Raw genomic sequence first — 25,237 nt, forward strand, 5'->3', positions numbered from 1 at the left:
GGACACGCGGCGAGCATGCACATGCAGGTCGACACGTACCCAACACACTTGGTGCACCAAGCAAAAATTTAGGCTTCCTTGAGTGTGTCTCGAACTCGAACTCGAGTCACGAAACGCGACGTGCGTGACGAGGACGAGGCGAGGCGGGCGGGCGGAGGAGGAGGAGTGCGCGAGGGCTCCTTCTATTCTCACTCACTTGGAATGACTAGAACAGCAGCCCTTATATACCACTCCAACTCTCTCCCAACTAGCAATGTGGGACTAAACTTTGTCCCCCAAGGCTGTCCCAAGCTGCCAACGTGATGGGCCTTGAGATTTCAGGAATTGTAGACTACATGGGCTGCCTTACTGGACTGCAGCCCATCTACATTCAACAGATACACAGTCTTCATCACGTAGCCGTATAGGCCACGGCTTTTGTCGCCATCTGTGTCGCCGTTTGCCTATGACGCCACCTCTCTCGTGTGCCCCGAGGTTCCCCGTCGTCGTGCCCCTCCTTTCCCTTCGGCACGAGTGGCCTCGCCACCGAATCGAGCTATGTGAAGCTTCGCCGACCCGCGTACCTCGCGGACCAATTCACGTCGAGGAAGGTCGGTGCTGGCAAGTGCGTGGGCGTTGGAGCCTCCCCTCGACTTTGCTATGCTTCCCCTGGCCTCCTTCCGACCCCGCTCACACTCCCTCGCCCCGCACCGGCCCGTAGACCTGTACCACCATGCGAGCTCGCATGGCGACTACTCGCCGCCCCGCCTCGAGCTCACGCAGGGCTGACAGTTCGCCGCTTCCTCCACTTGACTGGGACCCACCCGGGAGGTGTTTGAGAAAATGCTCGCTTGGCATTCTAGTTTGTTGGATTGCTATCACAGGAATGCTACCAAGCGCACTCACAGTACGAAGACTTTCAAGTTTCAACTCGATAGATCAAGAGACTGTTTTCGGTATGTCGAAACGCCTCTTGCGCTTCATCTCGATGCTTGACTAACTCATAACTTCCCCTGCTCATATCCACATTCCTTGTGCAACCATAGGGTAATTAATGAAATATACTGCCTAGTCTTGTTAGCTCAGGCATTCTCGATGGTAGTGAATGTTCCCGTCATTGGTGCTACGGTTGTAGTTGCTCTGTCAAGCTTTGAGCTCCACGACCGAAGCTTTTCGCTAAGTTGCTCGAATGTGAGCACTATAAGTATGGGCAAACACGCATTCCAAATTAAGTTGATTGTCTCGCAAGGAGGAACACGGATTATTATCTTCCAAACATACAAAGCAATTACATAACCTGATAAACACAGTAGCGGCGTACCTATGTGGACATAGGGGTTGGAAGTGGGAGATGACATGATATGATTGTTCATCCATTTAATGGAGGATTAGGGAAGGAAGCTCAATGGATTGAAGAGAAACAACTGGAGGAAGAAAACTACAACTACTCCATCTATACGGTTTCAAACACACGAGACTACGATTGGGAGGCAGTAATGTAAGAGAGGAATGCGGCATGGTCCGGAGAACATCGGAGATCAGAGGTAGAGGGTGGAGACAGGGGCCATGGCCTCCTAAGTGTTTAATTGGCCCCCTTTCTACTATTCTTGGACAGTTAGATCATGTAACATCATCTGGACGGTTATATCAAATGAACGAGAAAGGAACCAATGCGAAATCCAATGGGTGCCATGGGAATTCCTTTCGGGCAGAACGCCAGGAAAACCAGTAGGGTGAGGCAAGTAGTTAGGAATACAAGATTAGCTTTGGAAAGTTAACAAAAAAAAGGTATTTTGACGAAATACACAACTAATGTAGGTCATAATTTTGGTTAATCACTCGTAGACACTAAACTTGCACTCCACTCTACCCTTGAACAGCTTGGGAGGTTGACAGAAGGGAAGGGGAGAAGGTCCTTAGCGTAATAATATAAAAATAACTCAAAGTCTCCTTTCCTTATGTAAATTGCTCAGAGTCTTTGGTGTCTTTCGTGACTCCCACGGCGCAGCAGACTGTACTAAGTAATAACTTGTTCTTCCCTTGAGCGAAGGAAGGAGGGACCGAACTGAAAATTTCCTCGGGACGGCAGGCAGGAAGCACGCGCGCGGCACGTGACGTGAAGCCCTCCACTCTAAACCCTTTCTCCTCTCCTCCGCCCAAACTCATCCCCTCTCCGCCGCCGCCGCCGCCGCCCCAAACCCTAGCCCCGGCGCCATGGACGACGTGTGCGAGGGGAAGGACTTCTCCTTCCCGGAGGAGGAGGAGCGCGTGCTCAAACTATGGCAGCACCTCCACGCCTTCCACGAGCAGCTGCGCCGCACGGAGGGCGGCGAGGAGTTCGTCTTCTACGACGGGCCGCCCTTCGCCACGGGGCTGCCCCACTACGGCCACATCCTCGCCGGCACCATCAAGGACGTGGTCACGCGGCACCAGGCGATGCGCGGCCGCCACGTCTCGCGCCGCTTCGGCTGGGACTGCCACGGCCTGCCCGTCGAGTTCGAGATCGACAAGGCGCTCGGCATCACCAACCGCCAGCAGGTGCTCGACCTCGGCATCGGCAAGTACAACGAGACCTGCCGCGGCATCGTCACCAAGTACGTCGCCGAGTGGGAGGCCGTCGTCACGCGCTCCGGGAGGTGGATCGACTTCAGGGACGACTACAAGACCATGGACCTCAACTACATGGAGAGCGTGTGGTGGGTATTCGGACAGCTCTGGAAAAAGGACCTCGTCTACAAGGGGTTCAAGGTCTGTGCACAATCCTGAACTCGTAGTTTGGTGGTACAAGCAAGCTTAGGATTCAGGGTTATGCCTTGTTAACTGTTGCTCTTGTTCCAGGTTATGCCTTACAGCACAGGTTGCAAAACTGCACTCTCAAACTTCGAGGCAGGCCTGGACTACAGGGTGAGTGATTCCCTTTCTTCCTGGTTAACCTCATAATAATCTGCTGTCGCAGTTTGTAGTAACCATGTCTTTTATGGTGCCATAGACCGTCCCAGACCCAGCAGTGATGGTGTCTTTCCCTGTTGTTGGTGATGCGGACAATGCGGCTCTTGTTGCATGGACTACCACACCTTGGACACTCCCGAGCAACCTAGCGTTGTGTGTCAATGCCAATCTTGTGTATGCCAAGGTTAGTGCTTCTCTGTTTTTTTTTTCCACATTGCAATGCTATGGTTTATTTCGAGTTTCCTGACTGTTAGTAGTACTTTGCACTCCACACTTGAAAACCTTGTTCTGCAAGGAACAGAGCTGATAAAGAAAAACGCAGTGAAAAACTGAAGATACCCAGGAATTTAATAAAGTGAACAATTACGTGACGCTTGAACCTTGGATGTTCATCTAAACTATATGGCATAATGCAAGCATAACAAGAACTGTCAATCAGCTTCTTAGAAGTATGCTATGCCTGGTATATTAGCATCATTTACCTGATCTTGCTCTTAAGGTTCTACGCATTATTCTCTGTCTCTACAATGCTCTTGCATGTGCAATGCATGCGTCTACCTCCTGGATTAATTGAGTTCTCCACCAAGGACTTATTTGCCAAGTTCTCGATAATTCCCCATGTATCACAGTATCAGTATGGAGAAGCATTTACCTGCAGCAATGTCAACTAGACATATTTGTAATGTTTGTGCACAAAGGCTATATAACATTTCTAATGAATTTATTCTTGGAACAACTATGATGATACCTTTTTTTTAGAACTGTATCGAGTTGGCTGCTAACAAATATCGTATTTGTCATACTGCCTGTCTGCTATGCTCAATGTGACGAGATCACCTGTAGCTGTAGTCATTGTGTCACAAGAATTCTATCTTTTGACACTCTTCTATACTTGCGAACTTCTATTTGTTTCTGTGTTGAGAATGTGTACTGTGTTGTCAGGTTAAGGACAAGTCAAGTGGAACAGTATACATTGTCGGGGAAACTAGGCTTGGGCAGTTGCCAGTTAAAGCTAAAGCTGCTGGAAAGAAGCAAGCAAAGGGAAGCACTGCTGAAGCTCCCCAGGGTGGTTTGGATACTGAATCATATGAATTATTGGAAAAAATTCCTGGCTCAAGTTTAGTAGGCAAAAAGTGAGTTATCTTCTACTTCTGTCTTAGCTCATGGGAATATGGGATTTGTTATCAACAACATAATGGAAATAACATTATCCTTATCACTAACCTGTACTTTGGAGGTGTCCATAAGGACTGTAACTACTTAACTAAGTTTTTAAAAAACTAGATGTAGTATGCTGCAGGATAGCAATTCTCCTTAGGTAGCCTTTTATAGCTTTGTTCACAATAATTCTGCTGGAGTTGTTTGAGCAATTCCAAAATTTTGTATCCAAGACTATCTAGAGTTTTTCTGTGGGTTTTCATTGTTAGTTTTCTCTGGTCGCAGATACACTCCTCTGTTTGATTTTTTTCTTGGAGCTTCAAGACACCGCATTTAGGGTGATTGCGGATAACTATGTAACTGATGATAGTGGAACCGGAGTTGTTCATTGTGCTCCCGCGTTTGGTGAAGATGATCATCGTGTCTGCCTTAGCGGTGGGATAATTGAGGTTAGAATAATTCTCATATGATTTGAATATTGAATACCTACCATGCTGCTGTGTTGCTAAGGCCTTGGTGGCTGAGAGAAAAGAGTAGACGAGTCAAACTACTTACCGTACGCTCTGCTCGTTGCTAATCGATAACTGCTCGGTTAGCTAGGGAGTATCTGCTAATCATCTGATTAAGTGATTTAATCGGTCGACCATTAATCAAACAGTTAAGTTGGACCAGACCAACATGTACCTAGGCCGATTAATTGAGAATCTCCCAATTAACTCGACGAATACCCAATATTCAACACGGTCACACCATGAGCAGTGATTAACTGGCTGATTAATCGCCGATTTTTCGACATTGATGATGCTGAAACTATTGGATAGTATGTAGTAATATCCTCTCAGTGCCCATAGGTTGAATCGAAGAACATGTTTATGGGGTTTTGCCAATCATTTGATGGCACGCGATCGCGTCTTGGAGGGACCTCACTGTTTATTGCATGCCTTCAGCTTTGTAGTTGTGCAGCTTGTTACGTCTAGCTAGCCATCTTTTGAAGAGGCTGCCTTTTTAACTCTGCCACTTTTCCGAGATAGCCATGTCATGTGTTACTTTTTATCCAGCATTTCAAAGTTATATATGCATCTTTCACATGTATTCTGCTGCGAGCATGACTTGCTTGAATATCTTTTGTTCTCTGTCTGTTGGTATCTGCATCACGTCCAGGCTAGTGGACTTGTTGTAGCTGTTGATGATGATGGTTGCTTCATTGAGAAGATATCTGACTTCAAAGGGCGACATGTCAAAGAGGCTGACAAGGATATCATCAGCGCTGTTAAAGTAAGTCGTTTTTCCAGTGTTCAATGCGCTCTTAGCTGTAAAGAATGCATTGTCATTTAGTTGCTTGCTCAGCAGTACTGGCAACCACTATACACTATTTTTGAGTCGAGTTCTAATCTAGTGCACAAGACATTACATGATATATAGTTATATACTTTTGATTCTAGTATCGAACAACCTTATAAGCTTGTGTATAAATCTTGATGTATTATCATATTTTATTTATCCTGGTAATCTTCATGGGATACAATACAAGCAATAGTAAATGAGGTTTATAGCATGAATGGTCTCAATCTATGCCAGTGTACGCTATAGACTGTTGGCATAAGTGTGCTTTACTTTCTCAGCATACTTTGTCTTGTTATTATAGATAATACTGTGCATTGTCTCGAAACCGTTTTAATATAGTTCATTGAATAAACTGGATAGTTTATGTTGTCCTTAGGATTGACCATCTACATAAACAGGATAAAGGGAGACTTGTTAGCAAAGGGAGCATCGAGCACTCTTATCCATTTTGTTGGCGCTCGGGTACTCCTCTTATTTACCGGGCTGTTCCAAGCTGGTAAACATCTTCTGCCACTACTGTGTAAATTAGTTTGTCCATGTGCTGACTGGTGTCGAGTGCTGTTATACATGAACTAGCTCACCACAACGAACACATGCTATTTGGGGAGAGGGTAGCCTTTTTCTCCATCTTATAATTTTGGTTGTTAAGGGGAACTCTCCTCAAATGTTTAAATAACTAAATATATGAGCCTATTGTAAAAAAAAACTAAACATATGAGCCTCTTTATGCTACAGATCATAGGTTGTTATCTTAAGTTTCTTCCATGAGATGATATGATAGCATCGTGACCAAATTTGTTTTCTTTCAAGTGAAATGAAATTCCACAATCTACGTGCATTCATTGTTCTGCCTGATATTAAGTTAGCACCAAATGCTTTTATCTTTTCTAAAGAACGTGATACTTCAGTCCATTTTTATGTGCTCTTCTTACCACATGGAGCAATCCATTTATGAAGTCTGGCTTTATCCTTCTATCATTCCATCATAGGCTTTCTGTTGCATCTTCTGGGTTCCCTTTTTTAGCTGTGCCTGTCTGCTTTTATGTCCACTACAGTTTTCTGGTTGCATTACTTATTTTATTGAGGCATATAAGTCTGAAAGAGCTTTTCTGTAGGTTCATCAAGGTTGAAAAGATTAGGGACCAGTTACTCGAATGCAACAAGGAGACTTACTGGGTTCCAGATTATGTCAAGGTATGTTATGGTTTGTAGCCTGTGACATTGTATTTAGGAAGAGACTTACGGGTCTTAACTCATGGATGTGCCCTTAGCCATTTGATCTGCTCAAGCTTTCCACCTTTTTTTAATAATTAATATTCATTTTGATATGTACTTATAGCTACCTTGTTTTCTTTTTTCCGTCAATGCACACGTTGTCTTGCTATATCAATTTCTGTTCCCCTCACCATGTAATTAATACCAGCCTTCTTTTTGTTTTGTGCACCTAGTACTTATGTACTATAGTTCAGTTGATTGTTACGAAACTGCTTGGAGCGTTTAGGTGACAGGAAATGGTATAGTTATGAAAGATGATTTGGTCTAGTGTGTTTGATATATTTTCTTTTTAACAATGTATATGCAGGAAAAGAGATTCCATAATTGGCTAGAAGGTGCTAGGGACTGGGCTGTTAGCAGAAGTAGATTTTGGGGTACTCCACTTCCAGTTTGGATCAGCCAAGATGGTGAAGAAATTGTTGTTATAGGTTCCATTGAAGAACTTGAAAGATTATCTGGCGTCAAGGTTAATATCTCCACTGTGCAAGATTCATTTCATTGTGCGCTATTTGTGGCTGAATATACATATTCTTGTAATTTGATGTTGTTTTAATTGAAAAATTGGAACAATAGTAAACCTTTTTACACATGTTTTTTCGTTGACATTAATGTTTTTGGTCCTGATGTAAGCATTTTGGATTTTTTCTGTCAGGTTAACGATCTTCACCGCCACCATGTTGATGATATTACGATTCCTAGCAGAGAAGGGCGTGGGGTGCTCAAACGTGTTGAGGATGTAAGTTCGTTTCGACCCACATTTAGGGTGCCTTAGCCTCACTTGTCCAGTACTCCCTCCATTTGAAAGTATAGTCCATTAGTTTGGTCAAAGTCAAACTTTGTGAAGTTTGACCAAGTATCTAGAAAATAATATCAACATCAACATACTTGGTCAAACTTTACAAAGTTTGATACTTGGTCAAAACTTCAAAAAAATTGACTTCGACCAAAGAACTAGTATGCATTATAGTTTAAAATGGATGGAGTACATATTCTTTTATGTTGACATATATTACATTTTCCCTACCTTCGACATCTTCGTTGTACATTGTTCTATGTGTTTCAGTAGAAACTTTGTCGAACTCTGTCCTTGGATACATAATAAAAAAATAGAGGATTAGAATAGAAAGAATTATAAAGGTGGGAGGGGAGGTCAGATTTGTATGGTAGGGAATGTGGCAAAGGTAGATCTCAGGATTGCAGATCTATGATCATTTAGATGCTAACTAATAGTTCTGTAATATCTAATACTCCCTCTGTCCTGAATTACTTGTCGCAGATTTGTCTAGATAAATTAATGTATAGATGCATGCATAGCTGTCAGAATCATGATTCTACTATATGATTCTACGACTTTACGACCCAAATTGAGTGGAACGATTCAACGATTCTGCTAGGTAGAATTTAAGATTTTACGATTCTAAAAGTTAAGATCATATGATTGGCGATCCTACCGTAGAGGTTGCGATCCGATTCAAAATCACGATTCTGACAACATCATGCGAATCAGACAATTCTGTGACATTTAATTCGGGACGGAGGGAGTATACGAAATTATGTTTTTGAAAACATATTCTATCTATAATCAATCAAGTAATGGAATTACTTTCTTAGGCTTGATGAACTAATATTTCGTGAATGTCGTAAGAAGCCCTTAACAAACCCATTTACACCTATTTATCTTGTTGCCTAATCTTCATTATATGTGACATTGGTTTTGCGTAAGTTATTTCTAGTATTCAGATTCTTATGAAGTTTGGAAGAACAGAAACGAGAAATGTGCCACTGCCCATGCATTGCTAGAATGATATACATGGCTAAATTTCCCAGTTAATTGCATGCCGTAAGGTTATTTCCAACGTCTACTTGTGTAGTTCATGATTTATCCATGCCAAGGTTATGGGTGTGTTTGTTTTTTGCCCACGGTTACCCTACCAAAGATTTGGCTAGCCAAAATATTTCTTGAGGTTTTGCTTGCCCATGAGTTGGCCACATTGGCTAAAAGAACGAACCAGAGTTGGTGTCATCGGTATGCCAAAAAATAGGCTACTATTCAAACAAAGAACGATTTTCTGGTGATGACCAAAATATTTGTAGGGTTCACTTTGGCAAACCCATCAACTGTCATGTATGTTAATGTTTATGACTGCATATCAATGCTTTCATTTCAAATGGTTCCTTCAGGTTTTTGACTGCTGGTTTGAGAGTGGATCCATGCCATACGCCTCCATTCATTATCCATTTGAGAATCGCGAACTATTTGAGAAGAATTTTCCTGGCAACTTTGTGGCAGAGGGCTTAGACCAAACACGTGGATGGTTAGTTACTCCCTTCACAATCTTCGGCAGTTATTTGTCACCATATTCTCGCAAATAAATAAGAATTAGTAGGGGTTTTGTTATTTATTTCAGCCCTTTCGTGTACCGCTCTTGCAATCTAGATCAAAAATCTGTTCCGCCATCAAATCAACATGGGAAATTCTGATGTTGCTTTTATTTACTTTATAAGTTATGGTATGGCTATCATCATTTGGCAGAGATTTAAATTTCAAAGACCTGCCCAAAAAACTGACGAAATGCACAACCAAGCCAGAAAACCAACAAAATATGCAGCACAACAGAAAATGCTAATAGCTCACTGTCAGGCATCTCCTAGGTTCTTTTCAATGCTTGGCTTAAAATCCCAATATATCCTGTACAGAAGAGCCTGAAATATTATTCTAAGATTAACATGAATTATTTCCATTGATATTGTTTCTGGTACCCCTTTTTTCCCTTTTTCAAATAATTTGGCATCCTTTTTTTTTTGGAATACTTATGTTATTTAATTTTGTACTTGTGTGAGTTTGTAGCAATCATTTGGCTTCATTTGATGAGCAAAAAGAGTACACGTGCTACTTATAATGCTAGTCTCATTTCTATTAGTCTATAATGTATAACAGTAGTATATTTTTCTTCATGCGCTACTCATTTGTGTTATAATCACCTTCATGATTTGATTCCATCCTGCAGGTTTTATACCTTGATGGTGTTGTCAACAGCATTATTTGGGAAGCCTGCCTTTAAGAATCTTATATGCAATGGTCTTGTTTTGGCGGAGGATGGTAAGAAAATGAGCAAGAGTAAAAAGAATTACCCTCCACCCGTGGACGTCATTAATGAATATGGAGCGGTATGTTGCGTCTCTTTACAAGTCAATGATTGTTACCAGTTTTCACTTGTTATATGACGGATGCTCTAGAGTGTATACAGTATTATTGTTTTGTCTGAAGATACATGTGTTTTGAGCTCATAAGGATTGCGATTGTGCAATTTGTCCGAGTTAGAATTGTAATTAATTTGTTGTTTCTTTCCTTTTCTTTCCAGGATGCTTTGAGGCTGTACTTGGTAAATTCTCCAGTTGTACGTGCGGAGTCTCTACGGTTTAAAAGGATTGGTGTTTTTGGTGTTGTAAGTGTCTTCCTTCAGTATGTAAGTGTCTTAGTGAAGAGTATCTTCTGTGGCCTAACAGGTTTTGATTTGATCAGGTGAAAGATGTTTTCCTCCCGTGGTATAATGCTTATAGGTTTCTTGTCCAAAACGCGAAGAGACTTGAAGTTGAGGGTCTTGGAGCATTTTCTCCAATTGATCAAGCTTCACTTCAGAAGTCATCCAATGTGTTGGATCATTGGATAAACTCTGCAACTGAAAGTCTTGTTAGCTTTGTTCTCCAGGAGATGGATGCATATCGGCTTTACACGGTAGATCTTCCTGGATATTTGTATTGGTCATGTCAATTCATCTTTCCGTGCTATGGCCAAACTTGATAGCTTGTTTACCCATACAGGTGGTGCCATATTTGGTAAAATATATTGACAATCTCACCAATATTTATGTGCGGTTCAACCGCAAACGTTTAAAAGGAAGGACTGGAGAAGTAGACTGCAAAATTTCTCTTTCAACTCTCTACCATGTAAGTAAATATCAAGCAGTGTACAGTTTCAACTTATTTTTATACTCCGATCCATAATAAGTGCCTGATTTTAGTTCAAATTTGACCAAATTTGAAATAAAACCACGACACTTATTATCGATCGGAAGGAGTAGTCAATGCTACAAATTGTTGATGGAGTGGTGGGATTTCTATCCTTAAGTGCTATACTCATATATTGCAAGTTACAACCTCTTAAGACGCCCTTTTACCTGTTGCTGATGAGCCAATGTTTTTTGTTTGCACCTTTCTCTTCTGGAAGTAGTTCACAAGCCTGTAACCAGCATTGTGACTATTTTCTTGCAACCCCTCATTTTCTTGACATCAATAAGATAATTACTCAAGTCTCGGGAATTATCTTTTCTTGCTTGGTACCATCTATCACATTTCGTGCAGTGGTTTATGCATTCGCAATCCCTGATGCATCAAGTATACCTTTTGGTGTTTTTTCTTCTCTAAGGGTTTTAACCATGAAATGTAGGCACTTGTAACAACTTGTGTGGCGATGGCTCCATTTACGCCATTCTTTACTGAAGTTCTTTATCAAAATCTGAGGAAGGTGTCAAGTAAATCACATGAGAGCATTCATTTCTGCAGTTTCCCTTCCACAACTGGGGAGGTAACTTTTTCTCACCAGATAGTCTACACTCCTTTCAATTCTTTCTATAAGACACATATTGTTCTTCTGTATTTTTCATTATATTAGGCACATACAAGGATCAAAGCAGCTATACAGCTTTTATTTACCATTTCTGTCTTCTAATGCTTTCTCTCCCCACATGATCAGAGAGATGAGCGTGTTGAGCAAAGTGTGAATAGGATGATGACCATCATTGATCTTGCACGCAATATTCGTGAACGGCACAGCAAAGCTCTCAAAACACCACTGAAGTATGTCCGGACTCTCTTCTGCTTTTTTCTGTAACAGTGTTTTTTTGTAGGGGCATTTTGGTTAGGTAGGCTGCCTTGTATTATGTGTTCTGTAATTTCCTATTAATTAATGCAGTGGTATGACAAAAGATAATTTCAAGGATTTTGTTTTTAGTGTGCGCATTTTGGTTGTAACTTTTCCTCTCACAACCATAGAAGTGCGTGTAACTTTTTTAGTTGTAGTAGTTGTCATAACATCGGTTCGGTTCCCCCTGTATATACAAGTCAGAATCATTGTGGTAGTTGTCATATCATTGGTGCAGTTCTATTGCAACCTGAAGACTGTATTATCAGTTTTATTCAACTTGTATACCTGTAATCCTTTTACTTCATGAGACCACCTGTTAAAAAGCATATGTTCCTTTCGACATCATACTATAGTACAAATTTCAAGCCGGCTTAACCAGTTCAAATCCCAGGGAAATGGTGGTTGTTCATCCTGACAGTGAATTTCTCGAAGATATCACGGGAAAATTGAAAGAGGTTTGTTTATGAGGCCAAAAGTTGTCAGATTTACACCTATAATCCTTTTCTATTCTGGAACTGTGTAACTTTCTTGCTACTTAGTTTTCGTCATGTAGAGTGGCTACTTGGTTTCCTTATTGTTTATGTTGAAATAATGTACTTTCTACCATACAGTATGTCATGGAGGAGATGAATGTTAAGACTGTGACTCCATGTAATGATCCCATGATGTATGCTTCTCTGCGGGCAGAACCCAATTTTAGGTATGTGTTCCTAACGTGCAAGAATTGTTGCTATTTTTAGCCATGGCTCATTACCTTCTATTTTCTCAGTGTTCTAGGGAAAAGACTAGGTAAGGACATGGGCAAAGTATCAAATGGAGTGAAGAAAATGACCCAGGAACAAGTCTTAGCCTTTGAGAAAAGCGGAGAGATTTCATTCTTTGGTCATTGCTTGAAGCTAGATGACATTAAGGTAACATTACATGCTTCTAGTCTTTAGGTTGTTAGTTTCAGAACAGGAATGATTGATAGCAGATGCGAATTGAATTGAGAAATTTCAGTTTATCTCAAGATCATACATCTGTGGTATTATGTTGGTTAATTTTTTGTAGTCTCTAAGATACAAATAAGTTTCCCAATTGGTTTGTTGGTATTCCAGAATATATCTTTATCTAGCAACTGGTTTGATTGCCAAGATAATACACAGTGTTTCTTTTATTATTTAGGCACTCTTCATGATTATCATGAGCTCATGTCCCTTCATGTACAGTTACATTATTTAGCACAAAACTTACTGCATCACTATGTCTATGAAATTACCTGATGAACTTTGTGTGTTTAGGTGGTCCGAGAGTTCAAGCGTCCTGCAAATGTGTCAGAGAAGGAAATTGATGCAGCAGGAGATGGTATGCCATAAATGCCACTCTTGGTAGTTCTGCTCATCCTTAGTTACTATGGATACATACCATCAATACCTTTTTTTTTGTAGGTGATGTGTTGGTCATTTTGGATCTCAGAGCTGATCAATCATTGATTGAAGCCGGAGTGGCTCGAGAGGTAGTCAATTTTTTTTAAATATATAACTAGTGCTCTTGGTTCTTGCTTAACAAAGATTGTTTTGGTCTTTTTGGTGTATTAAAATTTACAATTGATGTTTGCTGTCTGGTAAGTGGTAACACATTTTCTTGATGCCCGAAAATTCACTAATTCTCCCTGACACACATCATGATGTTTTAGTATTGAATACAGGCATTGCTGGAACTTTGGTAATGAATAAAGGAAAACTATAGCATCTCTTGTGTCGAACTTTCATGCTCGTTTGAGTGCATTAGTGTTCCTGATACTCCAGTTTAATTTCTGTTTTGATTCAGTCAATAGTGTGGTCTCCTAATTCATGAGCAACTCTGTTCAGGTTGTAAACAAAATCCAGAAATTGCGAAAGACTGCTCAGCTAGAACCTACAGACTTAATTGATGTGTACTACAAACCTGTGGACGATTGCAGCAGTAGACTTGAAGAGATTTTGCAGTCACAGGCCAGTCAAATTTCTCAAATTAAGTTTCTTGTTTCAGAAACTGGAACATCCTTTCACGAAAATTATTATTTTGTGCAGGATCAATATATTAGGGAAGTTCTTGGTAATTCTTTAGTTCCAAAGGCAATGGCACCATCAGATACGGTGAGCTTGTATTTTCAACCTTTAACCTTCATCAACCATCAAACGAATTTAAATTGAACATCAACCTTTAATTATTTTGCATCTTCAGTACGTTTGCTCATAGTTTTTTGTTGAATAGTAACCTTGATAATGGAGAAATATATCTGTGACTTAGCAGACTCTGGTAATTGACTTAATATAAGATCAAGTTTCACATCATAAGAGAGCCAAAAGTAGACCAGATAAGCTGGATTTTTGGCTAACTTTGTGAGCATAAGCAGCTATGTGAGGGCAACTTTTGTGGTGTTAAGTTTTGAGCCTATCATACAGTCTGGGTTTACTGCCAATTTCAAGCATTTATTCCGTAACTCGGTAATACATGCATAAGGTGGTTTGTGGAAAATATGGTGTTGAAGTGATTTTAATGGGTCATTACACTTTTCATTGCAATGTAATTGTATGGTTCGCAGGTAGTTATCTGTGAGGAGTCTCACGATGTACATGATATGTCGTTTGTCATCTACATTGCGAGGTGCATGCCTGTGCTCGCACCCGATCTCCTTCCCCATGCCTCAGGTATCTACATTGTGCAACTGCGAAGAACTCGTGCAAGTAGTCGCTATTTTTTGTGTTCATATCATGGCATTGTCCGAGAAATTATGTGAGTAACCTATGTGGTACCTTGAACGGAACAGGTAACAGTGACCACGTTGATGCGCTAAGAGTGTATTTGTCATCAAGGTCCATTTCCAGACTGAAGAACGAATTCCAGACGGGAAATGGCAAGGTAGGAATCCACACCGCTGTTAACAATTTTCCATGGTGTGTTCTTCAGATCTTATATGTTTTGACTCTGTTCTCGCAGATTACGGTGAGCTGCATGGAAGGCTATCCGCCGATCGTTCTGCAGCTAGGAAAGCATGTCTTTCTTAGTGCTGGCGATTTTTATCTGGCTAATCGTTCTTGATTCTTGTCTTCAAGCGTCATTCCAATTTTGAATAGTTTTGTCATTCTCAACCACAATCATTCTGATCAGGCTGATTCTATTTGCGCCTCACAAAAGAAATGTATTTACTTGTATGTGCTGCGGACATGGAAGGGAGATTAAATTGTTAAGTGTGTGTTTAGAAACTCATTTGTATACTGATACAACAGCGTGCCCCTGTGTTTAAACATCAGCTACAACTGCTTAATCAGTGAGTTGGTTTTACCAATATGGGTCGTCTTTGTTGCTTGGTCATTATTCTTCAGTCTTCAGGTTCTGGGAAAATACACTTTGATTTTGTGGGATTGTTTCACGGTCTTTCTCAATTCTCATAACGCCAAACTGATGTCACATGATGGGTACTGGTTAACCTATCTTTCGGATTTGAACCTATTTAACCATTTTGTGTAAAAGGATAATATTGATTAACCATTAGGTTATTATGGTTTAAATGGTTAACCGTTGGTTATTAAGGTTTGAACCATTTTAAACTTTGTGCAATGCTGGCAAATATTCACAAAGCCAGCATGCGAGACGTTTGGCTGTGCTGTGCTAGACCAGATAGCTAGCAGATGGATGCCGCCGGCAGCTCGATCCGGCACATCCCAATATGTTGTCTGGTGTCTCAGCCTGTTCCAATTGCACAGGGGTCTCCGTGTATGTTACCGAGTTCCAATTCTTTTTACTAATGTAGGTTGTTGCTGTAAACACCGCTCAAAATGTATGTTGATCAGTGTTTCTTCAGCAGCTGGGTAAGTGTAGTGACGTTTTCAGTCCGTTAACAAAGAGTGATAATGATGTCGTCTGTAGAATGTGGGAACTGGTATGAATGTTTCCAGTCCGTTAACAAAATGTATGTGGGAACAAAAATAAACATAGGATGTTCCAAAGTAAATAAAAGCTCCATTATGTGTAAAAAATATGCACGCACATCCATCCGAGGCTGTATGCAACAGTACAGTTGCTACAAAAGGTAAATAATAAAATGTTTACCAAGACATCAGCTTTCACACGTTAATACTTAATAGAACACTGATTTATAACATGCCATATATTTTTTGATATTTCCAGGAACTTAAAAATCATTAATACATGGTTTCGCATGGAGTTTTCATTATAAAACAGTATTCTACTTCCTGAATAAACAAAAGTTCTCCAACATATGTGATAGTATGTTTGATAGAGACGGAAAAAACCCCAGAAAACAACAGGGCTCTAGCTCAACATATTAGTACACTCACAAAATTCACATAACAACTCATTACATAATACAATGTATGTTTTTTCATCAATAAAAAACAAGCTGAATTCAGAGTCCATCAACCGCGCACCACACCTTGAGCTGATTCATACTATGACAGGCTGAATTGAAGGAGTCAGGTGAACATGGTGCCGAGATAGGAGATGCGGAGAGTGCACTCACAGAAGTTGAAACTCTATTCAAGCAAACCGAAGATCTAAAATCAAAATTGTTGTTTTGTAGTAGTAAATTTAGCAAGCATCTTTCTTTGTATATCTGATACCTCAGAAACTCATTCCATGCGATGTTTTATGCGAATTAGTGTATTCATTTATGACCCATGAGCCTGACTTCTAGGATATATAACCATGTGTTTCTTGCCACATGCAAAGAATTCACAAGAAAAGTCTGGAATGTTGGTTAATCTGCATATTTATAGGCATAATTATACACTTGTGTACATCGATTTGGCCTACAACATTCTATCGTTGCGGATGTGTGTGTTGTTTGTAAAAAAAAAAGAAAAAAAGGAGAAATAACTATGTATTTTCCTGTTAGAAGAAAAGATAATCATTTACAAATGCAAATACCCTTGATGACAGCCGGCTCAAGATATCTGGTAGGATCTTTTTTTTTTTTTTGACCTGGATCTGGTAGGATCTTTGACGAGATGCTCTGCAAAACAGGTAGAAGCTCTTGCACAAGAGACACAATATTTACGTCCTGGCATCCAGAAAAGAACCTTTTTCAATATCAATTCATCTTCCTTTCATGAGAGTGGAGTTTGTACACCCAAACAAAAAAAAAATAGGTTAAAAAACAAGTGTTCAGCATGCTCTGGCACCAGAGCTGGAGACGACGGGTTGCATCTACCGGGCACCACTGAGCAGTGTTTCTCTGTTCTACTGGACCGACCCGATCCTCAGCTTACTTGGCCCAGCACACGGCTTCACCGCCCATCTTTGCTTCCTGTAGCCGCCGGACCGTGCAGCCTTGCCGCCGCCGCCGCGAGGCCTCGTCGGAGAAGCAACCCTGACCCTGAGGTAAGCCACCCTTTCCCGGTTCGCAGTCGCCTCCTCGACCTGACACCCTGGAGAGAAACAATCCCTTCATTTCCATCTCTCTTCGCTCACTGCATCCATCTGTTGCTGCCGCTGGTTCTTGCGTTTTCAGGATGGCGACTCTGAGGAGCCTCAAGATCAAGACCTCGACGTGCATGAGGGTGGCCAGGGAGCTGCGGTCGTACGAGGAGGTGGTGGGGAGGGAGGCGGCCAAGACCGCCGTCATGAAGAACAGAGGCGCCGATCTTGACGACCTCAAGCAGCAGGTGAAAAAATCTTCCACTGGCAGGACTTTCTTTTGATTATTCCTCATCTTCCTAGTGCTGGACATGCAGTGTTTGTCTTTTCTTTTGCTAATATCATATGCAGTGTGATTTTGGGAGTAATAACGTGCTTGTCAAATGTTTTCGCTCCTGTTTTTGGAATCCCGTTTCTTGATATTCTTCGTACTTGATTGCTCTACAATTCTTCCAAGGGGGCAATGGATAGCTAAGTCAGAAAAACTGGTTTAGTTAGAACAGAGTATGCTCTATTCTAATTCTTCACTATTTAGAACAGAGTCTGCCATCAGAGCAAGCACACATTATATAGAGCTACACTGGAAGTGCTCTTTTTAGATGAGCAAGTGTTGATTATTGGTACCCTCGCAGTCATTTCAAGTTGTAGCTATATATGATGTGCACTCCATCTTAATGTCATTCACTTCTTCAGGAGAATGTCTTGGCTGAGTCAAGGATGATGGTCCCAGACTGCCATAAGAGACTTGACGCCGCAGTGGCAGACCTGAAAGCAACTCTGGTACCGTTCTGATTTTTTTTAGCAAAATTTAACATTATTTGTGATCTTGTCTTCAGCTTTTACAATCTATTGTAGGCCGAATTGATGAGATAGCAGAGGCGGAGAGCGACCAGAGGTTGAAACTCTAAGCCAACTGGATATTAACTTGGAATTCAAAACCTTTGTTTTGTTGAAATGTCAGCAGTCATCTTGATTTGTATTGTTGATATATCAGAAACTCATTCCGTGAGATGTTTCATATGAGTTCGTGTATCCATTGACTGATGAGCCTGACTTCTAAGATACTGAATCATGTGTTTTCTATATCTCAAAAAATGATTATGTGTTTGCTATTTATTGATGCATTTCTTTTCACATGCAAGGTGTCGCAAGACAAGTCAGAATTGCTGGTTAAACAGTGGTTAATCTGCATATATATAGGCATAATTATATACATCGTACTTCTGTACAACATTCTATCGTTGTATAAAAAGAAAAGGAGAAACAACTCTCTAGTTTCCAGTCAGAAGAAGAAAAAAAGACCGCTTCACAAAAATGCTTCCCGGATAACCCGTGCGAACACCCTTGATGACAACCGGCTCAAAATGTCTGGTAGGATCTTCGACGAGATGCTCGGCAAAATAGGTAGAAGCTCTTGTACTACAGACACGATATTTACGTCCTGCAATAAAAAGAAAGAACATGTATCGATATCAATTCATCTTGCTAAGAAAAATACAAAATGTACGTTTTTGCGTTTTCTTGAGAAGAAAAAAAGTGCTAACAGTTTAGCATGCATACCCCATTCGCTGTTGGACTTGCTGTCCCAGCTGTTAAGAATTTGACAACCTTCTCGACATTGTTCAAGATGATCCTGTCCTCCTCTGTGATTGTAGGAAGCAACGCACTGGACCTGACAGGAACCATACCAAAAACTGGGGTCGGATTTCTGATCCCAAAGGATCCAGCAATTTGTAGCAATTGCTCCCTTGAAACTGCGTCGATGGCTTTCACAATCTACACCAGAGAAAACAAGAGGGATCAATAAAAAGCACTTAAATTTTCTAAAGGTAAATTTTCCTGCACTCGGTAAATCACTGCACCAAGAACAACGGCTACTCCTCAGATCATTATGAACTGCTGTGACACGAGAGCTCACCTCGTCAAGAATGAACTCCCGGAAGAAGTCGCCCCTATCAGAGAGTAGAAAACCAAGAGCAGCCCGAGCCTGGATTGGGTTCTCAGGTTGCGATGTGGCCACTGGAAATGCAGGAACTAAACCAGTAGTAGGTTGGAATCCTATAGCACCCAGCCCAGCCATGTTACCCTGCATGTCCTCCCCACCACCACTTTTTGCTGCAGTAATGAAATTCTCAAAAGCTTGCATAACGTCAATGAACCTTTCTGCGTCAAAGACACCTGTTTTGCCATATATTGTGTAACGCAAAGCACTTCTTAGTCGGGGCGATTCGTCCGTTAGTAGCCTCTGTTAGAATCAACCAAAGAAATGAATAAGTGATAGAAAAACTTGGCCTCTCATCACAACAGACGAATGTAAGATTTTTTGTGTGAAACCAAAGAAGTAATATTTTAATATCTACATGCATGTATTATGTATTTTTCATAGATGCAATACTTAAAATCGGATCATTTCAAAACATAGAAATTCATGCGGATGACATGAAGTTAAATCAAAGGTTAAGATGCTGACCTGTGCAATATATGGGTATGCTTCATCCACGATGGCAAACTCAGGGTCTCCTACCAAAGCTATACCTTCTAATACTCCAATTGCTCTAATAATCAAAGCAAAATACGGAGGTATCCTGAATGGATAATCAAATGTTATTTGTGCTAGATCCGCTGCCAACTCTTGGAAGTTGATATTCTTTGCACCGCCTCCTTCAAGTGCTTGATCAAAAACTTTAGCCAGCACAGGTAAGATTGGATCCAGGTTTACTCCCTCAGGGATGAAACCAAGCTTCACAAAGTCCTTAACGATTGCATCATAATCGCGATGAATAAGGTGAGCTATTGCTTCAATCATTCCATACTTTTGATCATCAGTCAGTTTTGTTACAAGCCCTGAAGAAAAGAAGGTCTGTTTTGTTACTTATTTTCATGTGCATTAAAGAAGATGGTATCAAAATTTACAAAAAAATAGGGTGTTAAAAAGATAAGAATAAACAGCTGTAATTTAGTCAGCAGAATTAGTTTCCCATGTTATACAATATTTGTTTACCAAAAGGGGCAAACAGGCTAAGATATGCAAATGATGAGATCAAAACGTTTGCACTTGTCATGCTTAATCTAGTGTATTACACACTAATTAGTAAAACAGGTTGGAAATTATTTTGCGAGTAAGTCATCGTACTACTAGAAAGTTGTAAAGTTGTACATGAGAACTTGAGAAGCATAGGTTATAAATTTTTCATTACTGCAACACCGAATCAATAAACATTTATAAGTTTTGCTTACCAGTTAATGAGAAACAGAGCAATTTTTTAAGGTTCTACATAAGAACTTGAGAAGCATAGGTTGTTCATACTCTTGACTTACCAAAATCAAGAATGGCAAGCTTTCCATCTGGTGTCCTAATCATATTTCCGGGATGTGGGTCCGCATGGAAGAATCCAGTATCAAGCAACTGCAATGACCAAAAATGTCTTTGAATAAATAACACTTCTTCCCATTAGAAAGTACGTGTGCAATCATGCAATTCTGAATAACATGAGTAATGTACAGGAAAGAAGAAGAAAAACAAACCTGCTTTAGATAGCATATAACTCCTACATTAACCAATGACCCAACATCGTCCTCAGTACTTTGTGATAGCTTCTCTCCATCTACCCACCCTGTAGTAAGAACTTTCCTGGACGTGTATTTAGGATATGTCTTTGGCACAACAACCTGGAAGATTGTTGAATAAATTCGTAAGTGGACAGCATGAAAGTGAAACTTGCAAGTGTACACCGTAATAAATACTTAAAAAAAAAAACCCAACAGTACAAAAATAAAATCACTCAGTACAACCATATCATTACACTGCTTCTACTAAGCTACCAAAGGGATTACCTGCGGAAGATCTTCTCTCATCATCTCAGCAAAGCGGAGGCCATTTTCCCCTTCGTTTATGTAATCAAGTTCTTCGAAAAATCGGGCAGCCCATTCATCTACTAGGCCAACAACATCAAGGGCGACCTGGCGGAATTCAGTAACTTCAGCATGAGTTGCCTTTACGATCATTTCTCACCAACGATACGAAAGAGTATTCCATTTCTACCTGAGGAAATCTCTTGAGGACCAACCCCAGATTCCTAATGATGAACAGATCTATGGTGACAGTCTCGAGCACAAACGGCCTCTGCACTTTCACAGCAACCAGTTCTCCCGTTTCTTTCAACCGGCCCTTGTATACCTGTCCCAGAGATGCTGCGGCACGATAATACGGTACACTCAATTAGCTCAGCCTCAGCTGGTCAGTGCAGCAACGCTTACAACACCAAGATTTCTTCCAGCATAATTTACCTGCAGCGATTGGGGAGGGAGACAATTCCGAGTATATTTCCTGCCATGGTTTGCCGAGCTCCTCCTCCAGGAGGGCCATAGCGATGTCGTCCGGGAACGAAGGGACCTTGTCGCACAGCTTCTGCAGCTCGGTCATGGCTGCGGGGGACAGGATGTCGGGCCGGATGCTCAGCGCCTGGCCGAGCTTGATGTAGGCCGGGCCCAGGGACGTGACGATCTCCCTCAGCTCGATCGCGCGCGTCACCTCGTTCTACCAACCATCAGAGAGAAGATCCGTGGGTTAGTTGAGTAGATGGATGGACTGGTATACACCGTTTTCGATCAAAGGAAATAGCAGCACTGCACAGGTGTTGTATGAATTGGTGAGTGGTGACGGCAGTACCTCCTTGATTTTGTCGCCGATGAGGTCGGATATGATGCCGGAGATGAAGCCCCCGGCCACGGACAGCAGCTGCACTACTCGGGTGGCGACGGCCCCCGGGCGCTTCCCCCAGTAGGCTGAGATGATCTCCGGGCTGTACACGAGCGGCAGGCCCTCGGTGTTGGTCACCTGGAATCAGACAAGAGAAAAAAGGGTGTCAGAGTTCAGATGGCATGCTATTGCAGGTGAGTGTACAGCAAGATTCATTCAGATAGTAAAATGACCGGGTAAACTGTCTGATTCCATGGGTGTGAATGATCGAAGTGTGTGGAGATGTTGAAGTGCGGGCGAGAGTGGATTGGGGATGGAGGTGGGGGGATATGGGGATTGAGGTGAGGGAGACCGGAGACGGACCTCGACTAGGCGCATGGTGACGTCCTTGTCGGCGAACTGGTCGTCGCGGAGGTTGGAGCCGCGGAGGCCGCGCATGAGGGAGGCCAGCTGCTCGTCCTCCTCCATCTGCTTGCGCACCCGCTTGATCTCCTGGGACACGTCCCCGAACCTCTGCATTCGTCGGTTCATCATCCACAGGCAAAGAAAACCGAGTGTCAGGGAACAGATCATCTCATCATCGTGGCAGAAAGAAGGCGCCCACCCAGCGGGACAGAGGTGCTTACGGTGGAGGTGATGGCGGCAGCCCTTTGGCGGGAGGCCGGCGGCGGCGGCCTGGGCTCGGTGGCGACGGCGAGCACGCGGCGGAGGCGGCGCCGGCGCGGGAGCGGCGAAACGAGCCCCGCGACGCGGGTCCGGCCGAACCCGCCGCAGTGCAGGAGGTGCGGCGCCGACGCCGATGCCGATGCCGTGGCCTCCATGGCGGCCCGGCGCGCGGGACGGCGGGAGGTGAAGACGAATACAGTCCGGACGGAGACTCCGAGCTGGAGTGGTGGTGGACGGGAGTAACTTTTTTCAGGCTGCCGGTGCCGCGGTGCTCTTTTTGCCTCGCGGTGGGTGGGGGAGGGCGGGCCGGTGGTGGTGGGCGGAGGCGCGGCCACGCGCGCGGGCGGCGCTTGTGGTGGCAGTGGCCTCTCGCCTCGCGCGCACGGCGAACGCGTGGACGGCGGGAATACCAGTGGAGCAGGTCTGTCTCTACCACTCACCCGAGTGCGAGGACGGTAAGGTAAATCGACAACAATGTTGCTTTCAACGACCAGTGAATCATGATGCACTCTTCTCCTCTACACAGGCAGTCTAATTTGCAGGAACGTCGAAGAACAACACGGCTCTTTGCGTTTGCTGGCAAAATGCAAGACACATCACTAACACCACCCATCTGATCTTCGTTTCTTCTCCAGAAAAACAGTGTTACAGGTGAATTCACAGACACGACACAGGACGACAGTGTCCCAGGTCACCTTACAGACATGACCGATCATGCAGCTATGTGACAGTAGTGCTGTCATTCCCAACAAGCAGAAGAATATCGTTATTTACGCACCGCAGCAGCTCCGAACTAAGCAAAGGAAGAATGCCGCCCTTGCGTTCCGGGACGCCTCCAATACATACATACGCTTCACCGTGCTTTCGTCCCAGGCATCATCGCGTCCTTGTCGATCGCTCGCTGCCTCGCCCGCTCCATCTTCCGCTTGCGCCACTCCTCCAGAGCTGACCATGTTTTCACACAAGAGATCGTTAGGTTCTACAGGCTACCAGGCCAGCTAGAGAAGCATTTGGCATGCTACGTGCCCGCCTCTAACAAATGCATAAACAGTCCATGGCTTATTGATCACAGAGCGGTACTGCTCGAGAACGGCAGATTTCCAGTTTGTCTAGAAAACAAAACATTGCTTCCTGCAGAGAAGGACGCAAGTGTATCCCTAATTTGCATCGTTCATGGTTTCCTGTCTTTGTCTTTGCAGTGGACTAGAATGGATTGCTGGAGCATAAAAGACCAGCTTAGAATTAATGTTAGCTAAGCATGCAAAATACTAAATTCCATGTTTCACACTATAAGTGATGTGATGAAGCGCTCCAAGTTATGGCCTGTCCACGTGTATGATTTGCATATTAGTTTGGTTGGTACTTCCACTGTGTAAACCAGTATCCTATTCCATGGAGTATAATGTTATGCTGTGTGCCACAGTAAAGGCACTGAATGTAAACTGGTGTGGATCCAGTGTATCAGTAAATCAGCAAGATTAAATTTTAACCGTGTGAGCTTGCAGCACTGTTGAACCAAAATACTGTAACCTTGCCGTCCTAAGGCGTTTGAAATTATGGGGCACAGACAGCAATAAAACAGCATTTCAAACCAGTTACTTGCACAACCATGCATGAAAATCCTCCAGGTTCAAACTGACAGAGATAGTATAGCTATTTCTGCCGAATATACAGCATGCTCCTAAATATGCAGCGAAGAAAAGAGGCAGAGACGGATTAAATAACCTCTTTGGCTGCTGCCATCATTCCCTTGCCGTAAATCCTTGAGCCTGTTTGATAAGTCAACGGCAGCCGTCTGCTTGGGATCTTCTTGCGTTGACATGCCATGCTCACCGTAAGATTCTTGCTCAATTTCCTTCACCTGTGTAACAATCGATGAGCATTACCACTAAGTGATACCTTTTTCTTGTTTGTGTGGCAACACGATGAGTATTCTTTCTTTCTTCAGATCAGGAGAAACAAAGGGACAGAGTGTGCATCGACTTACTCTCTTCATCAAATCTACGGGCTCCATCGCACGACGCAACTCTTCAGACTCCCATATGTACCGTAGCTGAGCTGCCAAACAGTAGCGCCCGGTGTTTCCACTCGGTTTAGTTATCAATCAATAGTGAAGTACATTGAAACTGTATGGTCTAATTTCTCCTAAAGAAGTTGTGTCCCATGATATGAATCCAGCATTTGTAGTGGAAAGATAAACCATCTAAGCTTCAAGGATATTTAATGCGATAAAGGAAAGGTGCTGGTATATGATGGCCTAAACATGCAAAGCTACACATGTTACTGTGACAAGAGGGACATGTCTTGTATTTGAATAAAATAGACACACTCTGGACTTGCAAGCTTCGAAAGCTCTGCTCGTCTGGAATTCCGAATGAAAAAAGGAAAAAATTGGTGACCTTGCTTGCAACGAAGAAGCCCAAATTTCGTGTTGCCTGGTGTTATTCAAAGATCATACACTACATTTACTTGAATTGCAGGAAAATGTTCCCAATCGGGTTAGATTTACTGCGCCTGATGCAGTTAATCGTGCCACATTTGGGACCAAATCGAGCAGATTTCTCGACCCGGACGGTCCAGCTGCAGACCAGATTCTCTTAAGTACCACAGTCGGCTGCGGATCACGCTTCCGTACCTGAGTCGAACCGGTGGCTGCCGGCGAGGCGCGGCCAGGCCGAGAAGTGGTTGCGGAGGAGGAGGGCTACCGCGAGCGCGTTGATGGCGCACAAGGCGAGGGTGGCGTTCTTGTACGACACCCTGGAGCCCACCCTCCACGGCGCCTGAGCGTCCATCCTGTTGACGGCGGCGGCGGTGGCGCACAGCTCGCCGGAGAAGACCCTGGA

At 42.7% G+C, this 25,237-nt stretch overlaps 4 protein-coding genes across 5 annotated transcripts; 2 read left to right on the forward strand and 2 right to left on the reverse strand.

The window, feature by feature from the left end:
- The first annotated feature begins 2,153 nt into the window (after positions 1-2,153).
- Positions 2,154-14,935, forward strand: LOC124693560 (isoleucine--tRNA ligase, cytoplasmic-like). Its single transcript, XM_047227040.1, is given in 28 exon segments — positions 2,154-2,727; positions 2,818-2,883; positions 2,969-3,112; positions 3,871-4,061; positions 4,372-4,390; positions 4,392-4,535; positions 5,248-5,361; positions 5,829-5,926; positions 6,546-6,624; positions 7,013-7,171; positions 7,358-7,441; positions 8,887-9,020; positions 9,714-9,873; positions 10,068-10,151; positions 10,229-10,441; positions 10,528-10,653; positions 11,153-11,290; positions 11,459-11,562; positions 12,021-12,084; positions 12,241-12,329; positions 12,399-12,540; positions 12,910-12,973; positions 13,057-13,124; positions 13,480-13,602; positions 13,681-13,746; positions 14,196-14,301; positions 14,421-14,512; positions 14,591-14,935. Coding segments are annotated over 28 exon segments (3,507 nt in total). The 5' UTR covers positions 2,154-2,193; the 3' UTR covers positions 14,693-14,935.
- Positions 14,936-16,951: 2,016 nt separating this feature from the next.
- Positions 16,952-18,094, forward strand: LOC124693561 (tubulin-folding cofactor A-like). 2 transcript variants are annotated; one of them, XM_047227042.1, is made up of 4 exons: positions 16,952-16,993; positions 17,124-17,277; positions 17,723-17,809; positions 17,885-18,094. In XM_047227042.1, exons 2-4 carry the CDS (start codon positions 17,125-17,127, stop codon positions 17,900-17,902), a joined length of 258 nt encoding a protein of 85 aa, XP_047082998.1. In that variant the 5' UTR covers positions 16,952-16,993; position 17,124; the 3' UTR covers positions 17,903-18,094. The 2 variants fall into 2 exon arrangements, with proteins under 2 accessions (XP_047082998.1, XP_047082997.1); XM_047227041.1 differs by having other exon boundaries at positions 16,954-17,277; positions 17,720-17,809.
- Positions 18,095-18,289: 195 nt separating this feature from the next.
- LOC124693562 (uncharacterized protein sll0005-like) lies at positions 18,290-22,564 on the reverse strand. The gene is made up of 12 exons (XM_047227044.1): positions 22,355-22,564; positions 22,092-22,241; positions 21,699-21,866; positions 21,317-21,566; positions 21,072-21,220; positions 20,864-20,989; positions 20,555-20,698; positions 20,348-20,435; positions 19,500-19,873; positions 18,948-19,274; positions 18,590-18,805; positions 18,290-18,470 (listed from the first exon to the last, which is right to left on the reverse strand). Exons 1-12 carry the CDS (start codon positions 22,547-22,549, stop codon positions 18,336-18,338), a joined length of 2,322 nt encoding a protein of 773 aa, XP_047083000.1. The 5' UTR covers positions 22,550-22,564; the 3' UTR covers positions 18,290-18,335.
- Positions 22,565-23,176: 612 nt separating this feature from the next.
- On the reverse strand, positions 23,177-25,226 carry LOC124693564. Its single transcript, XM_047227047.1, has 4 exons — positions 25,030-25,226; positions 24,382-24,452; positions 24,120-24,255; positions 23,177-23,339 (listed from the first exon to the last, which is right to left on the reverse strand). Exons 1-4 carry the CDS (start codon positions 25,184-25,186, stop codon positions 23,248-23,250), a joined length of 456 nt encoding a protein of 151 aa, XP_047083003.1. The 5' UTR covers positions 25,187-25,226; the 3' UTR covers positions 23,177-23,247.
- Positions 25,227-25,237: the final 11 nt, after the last annotated feature.

The sequence above is a fragment of the Lolium rigidum genome, chromosome 2 (assembly GCF_022539505.1).
Source record: "Lolium rigidum isolate FL_2022 chromosome 2, APGP_CSIRO_Lrig_0.1, whole genome shotgun sequence".
Taxonomy (NCBI): domain Eukaryota; kingdom Viridiplantae; phylum Streptophyta; class Magnoliopsida; order Poales; family Poaceae; genus Lolium; species Lolium rigidum.

Coding starts and splice junctions, on each gene's coding strand:
- LOC124693564 (XM_047227047.1), bottom strand. CDS start 25,186: ATGGACGCTCAGGCGCCGTGGAGGGTGGGCTCCAGGGTGTCGTACAAG. Junction 24,453..25,029: donor CAGCCACCGGTTCGACTCAG/GTACGGAAGCGT, acceptor ACTGTTTGGCAG/CTCAGCTACGGTACATATGG. Junction 24,256..24,381: donor CCGTAGATTTGATGAAGAGA/GTAAGTCGATGC, acceptor ATTGTTACACAG/GTGAAGGAAATTGAGCAAGA.
- LOC124693562 (XM_047227044.1), bottom strand. CDS start 22,549: ATGGAGGCCACGGCATCGGCATCGGCGTCGGCGCCGCACCTCCTGCAC. Junction 21,221..21,316: donor TCCCTCCCCAATCGCTGCAG/GTAAATTATGCT, acceptor ATCGTGCCGCAG/CATCTCTGGGACAGGTATAC. Junction 18,471..18,589: donor CAAGTCCAACAGCGAATGGG/GTATGCATGCTA, acceptor TTTTTATTGCAG/GACGTAAATATCGTGTCTGT.
- LOC124693561 (XM_047227041.1), top strand. CDS start 17,125: ATGGCGACTCTGAGGAGCCTCAAGATCAAGACCTCGACGTGCATGAGG. Junction 17,278..17,719: donor TTGACGACCTCAAGCAGCAG/GTGAAAAAATCT, acceptor CATTCACTTCTT/CAGGAGAATGTCTTGGCTGA.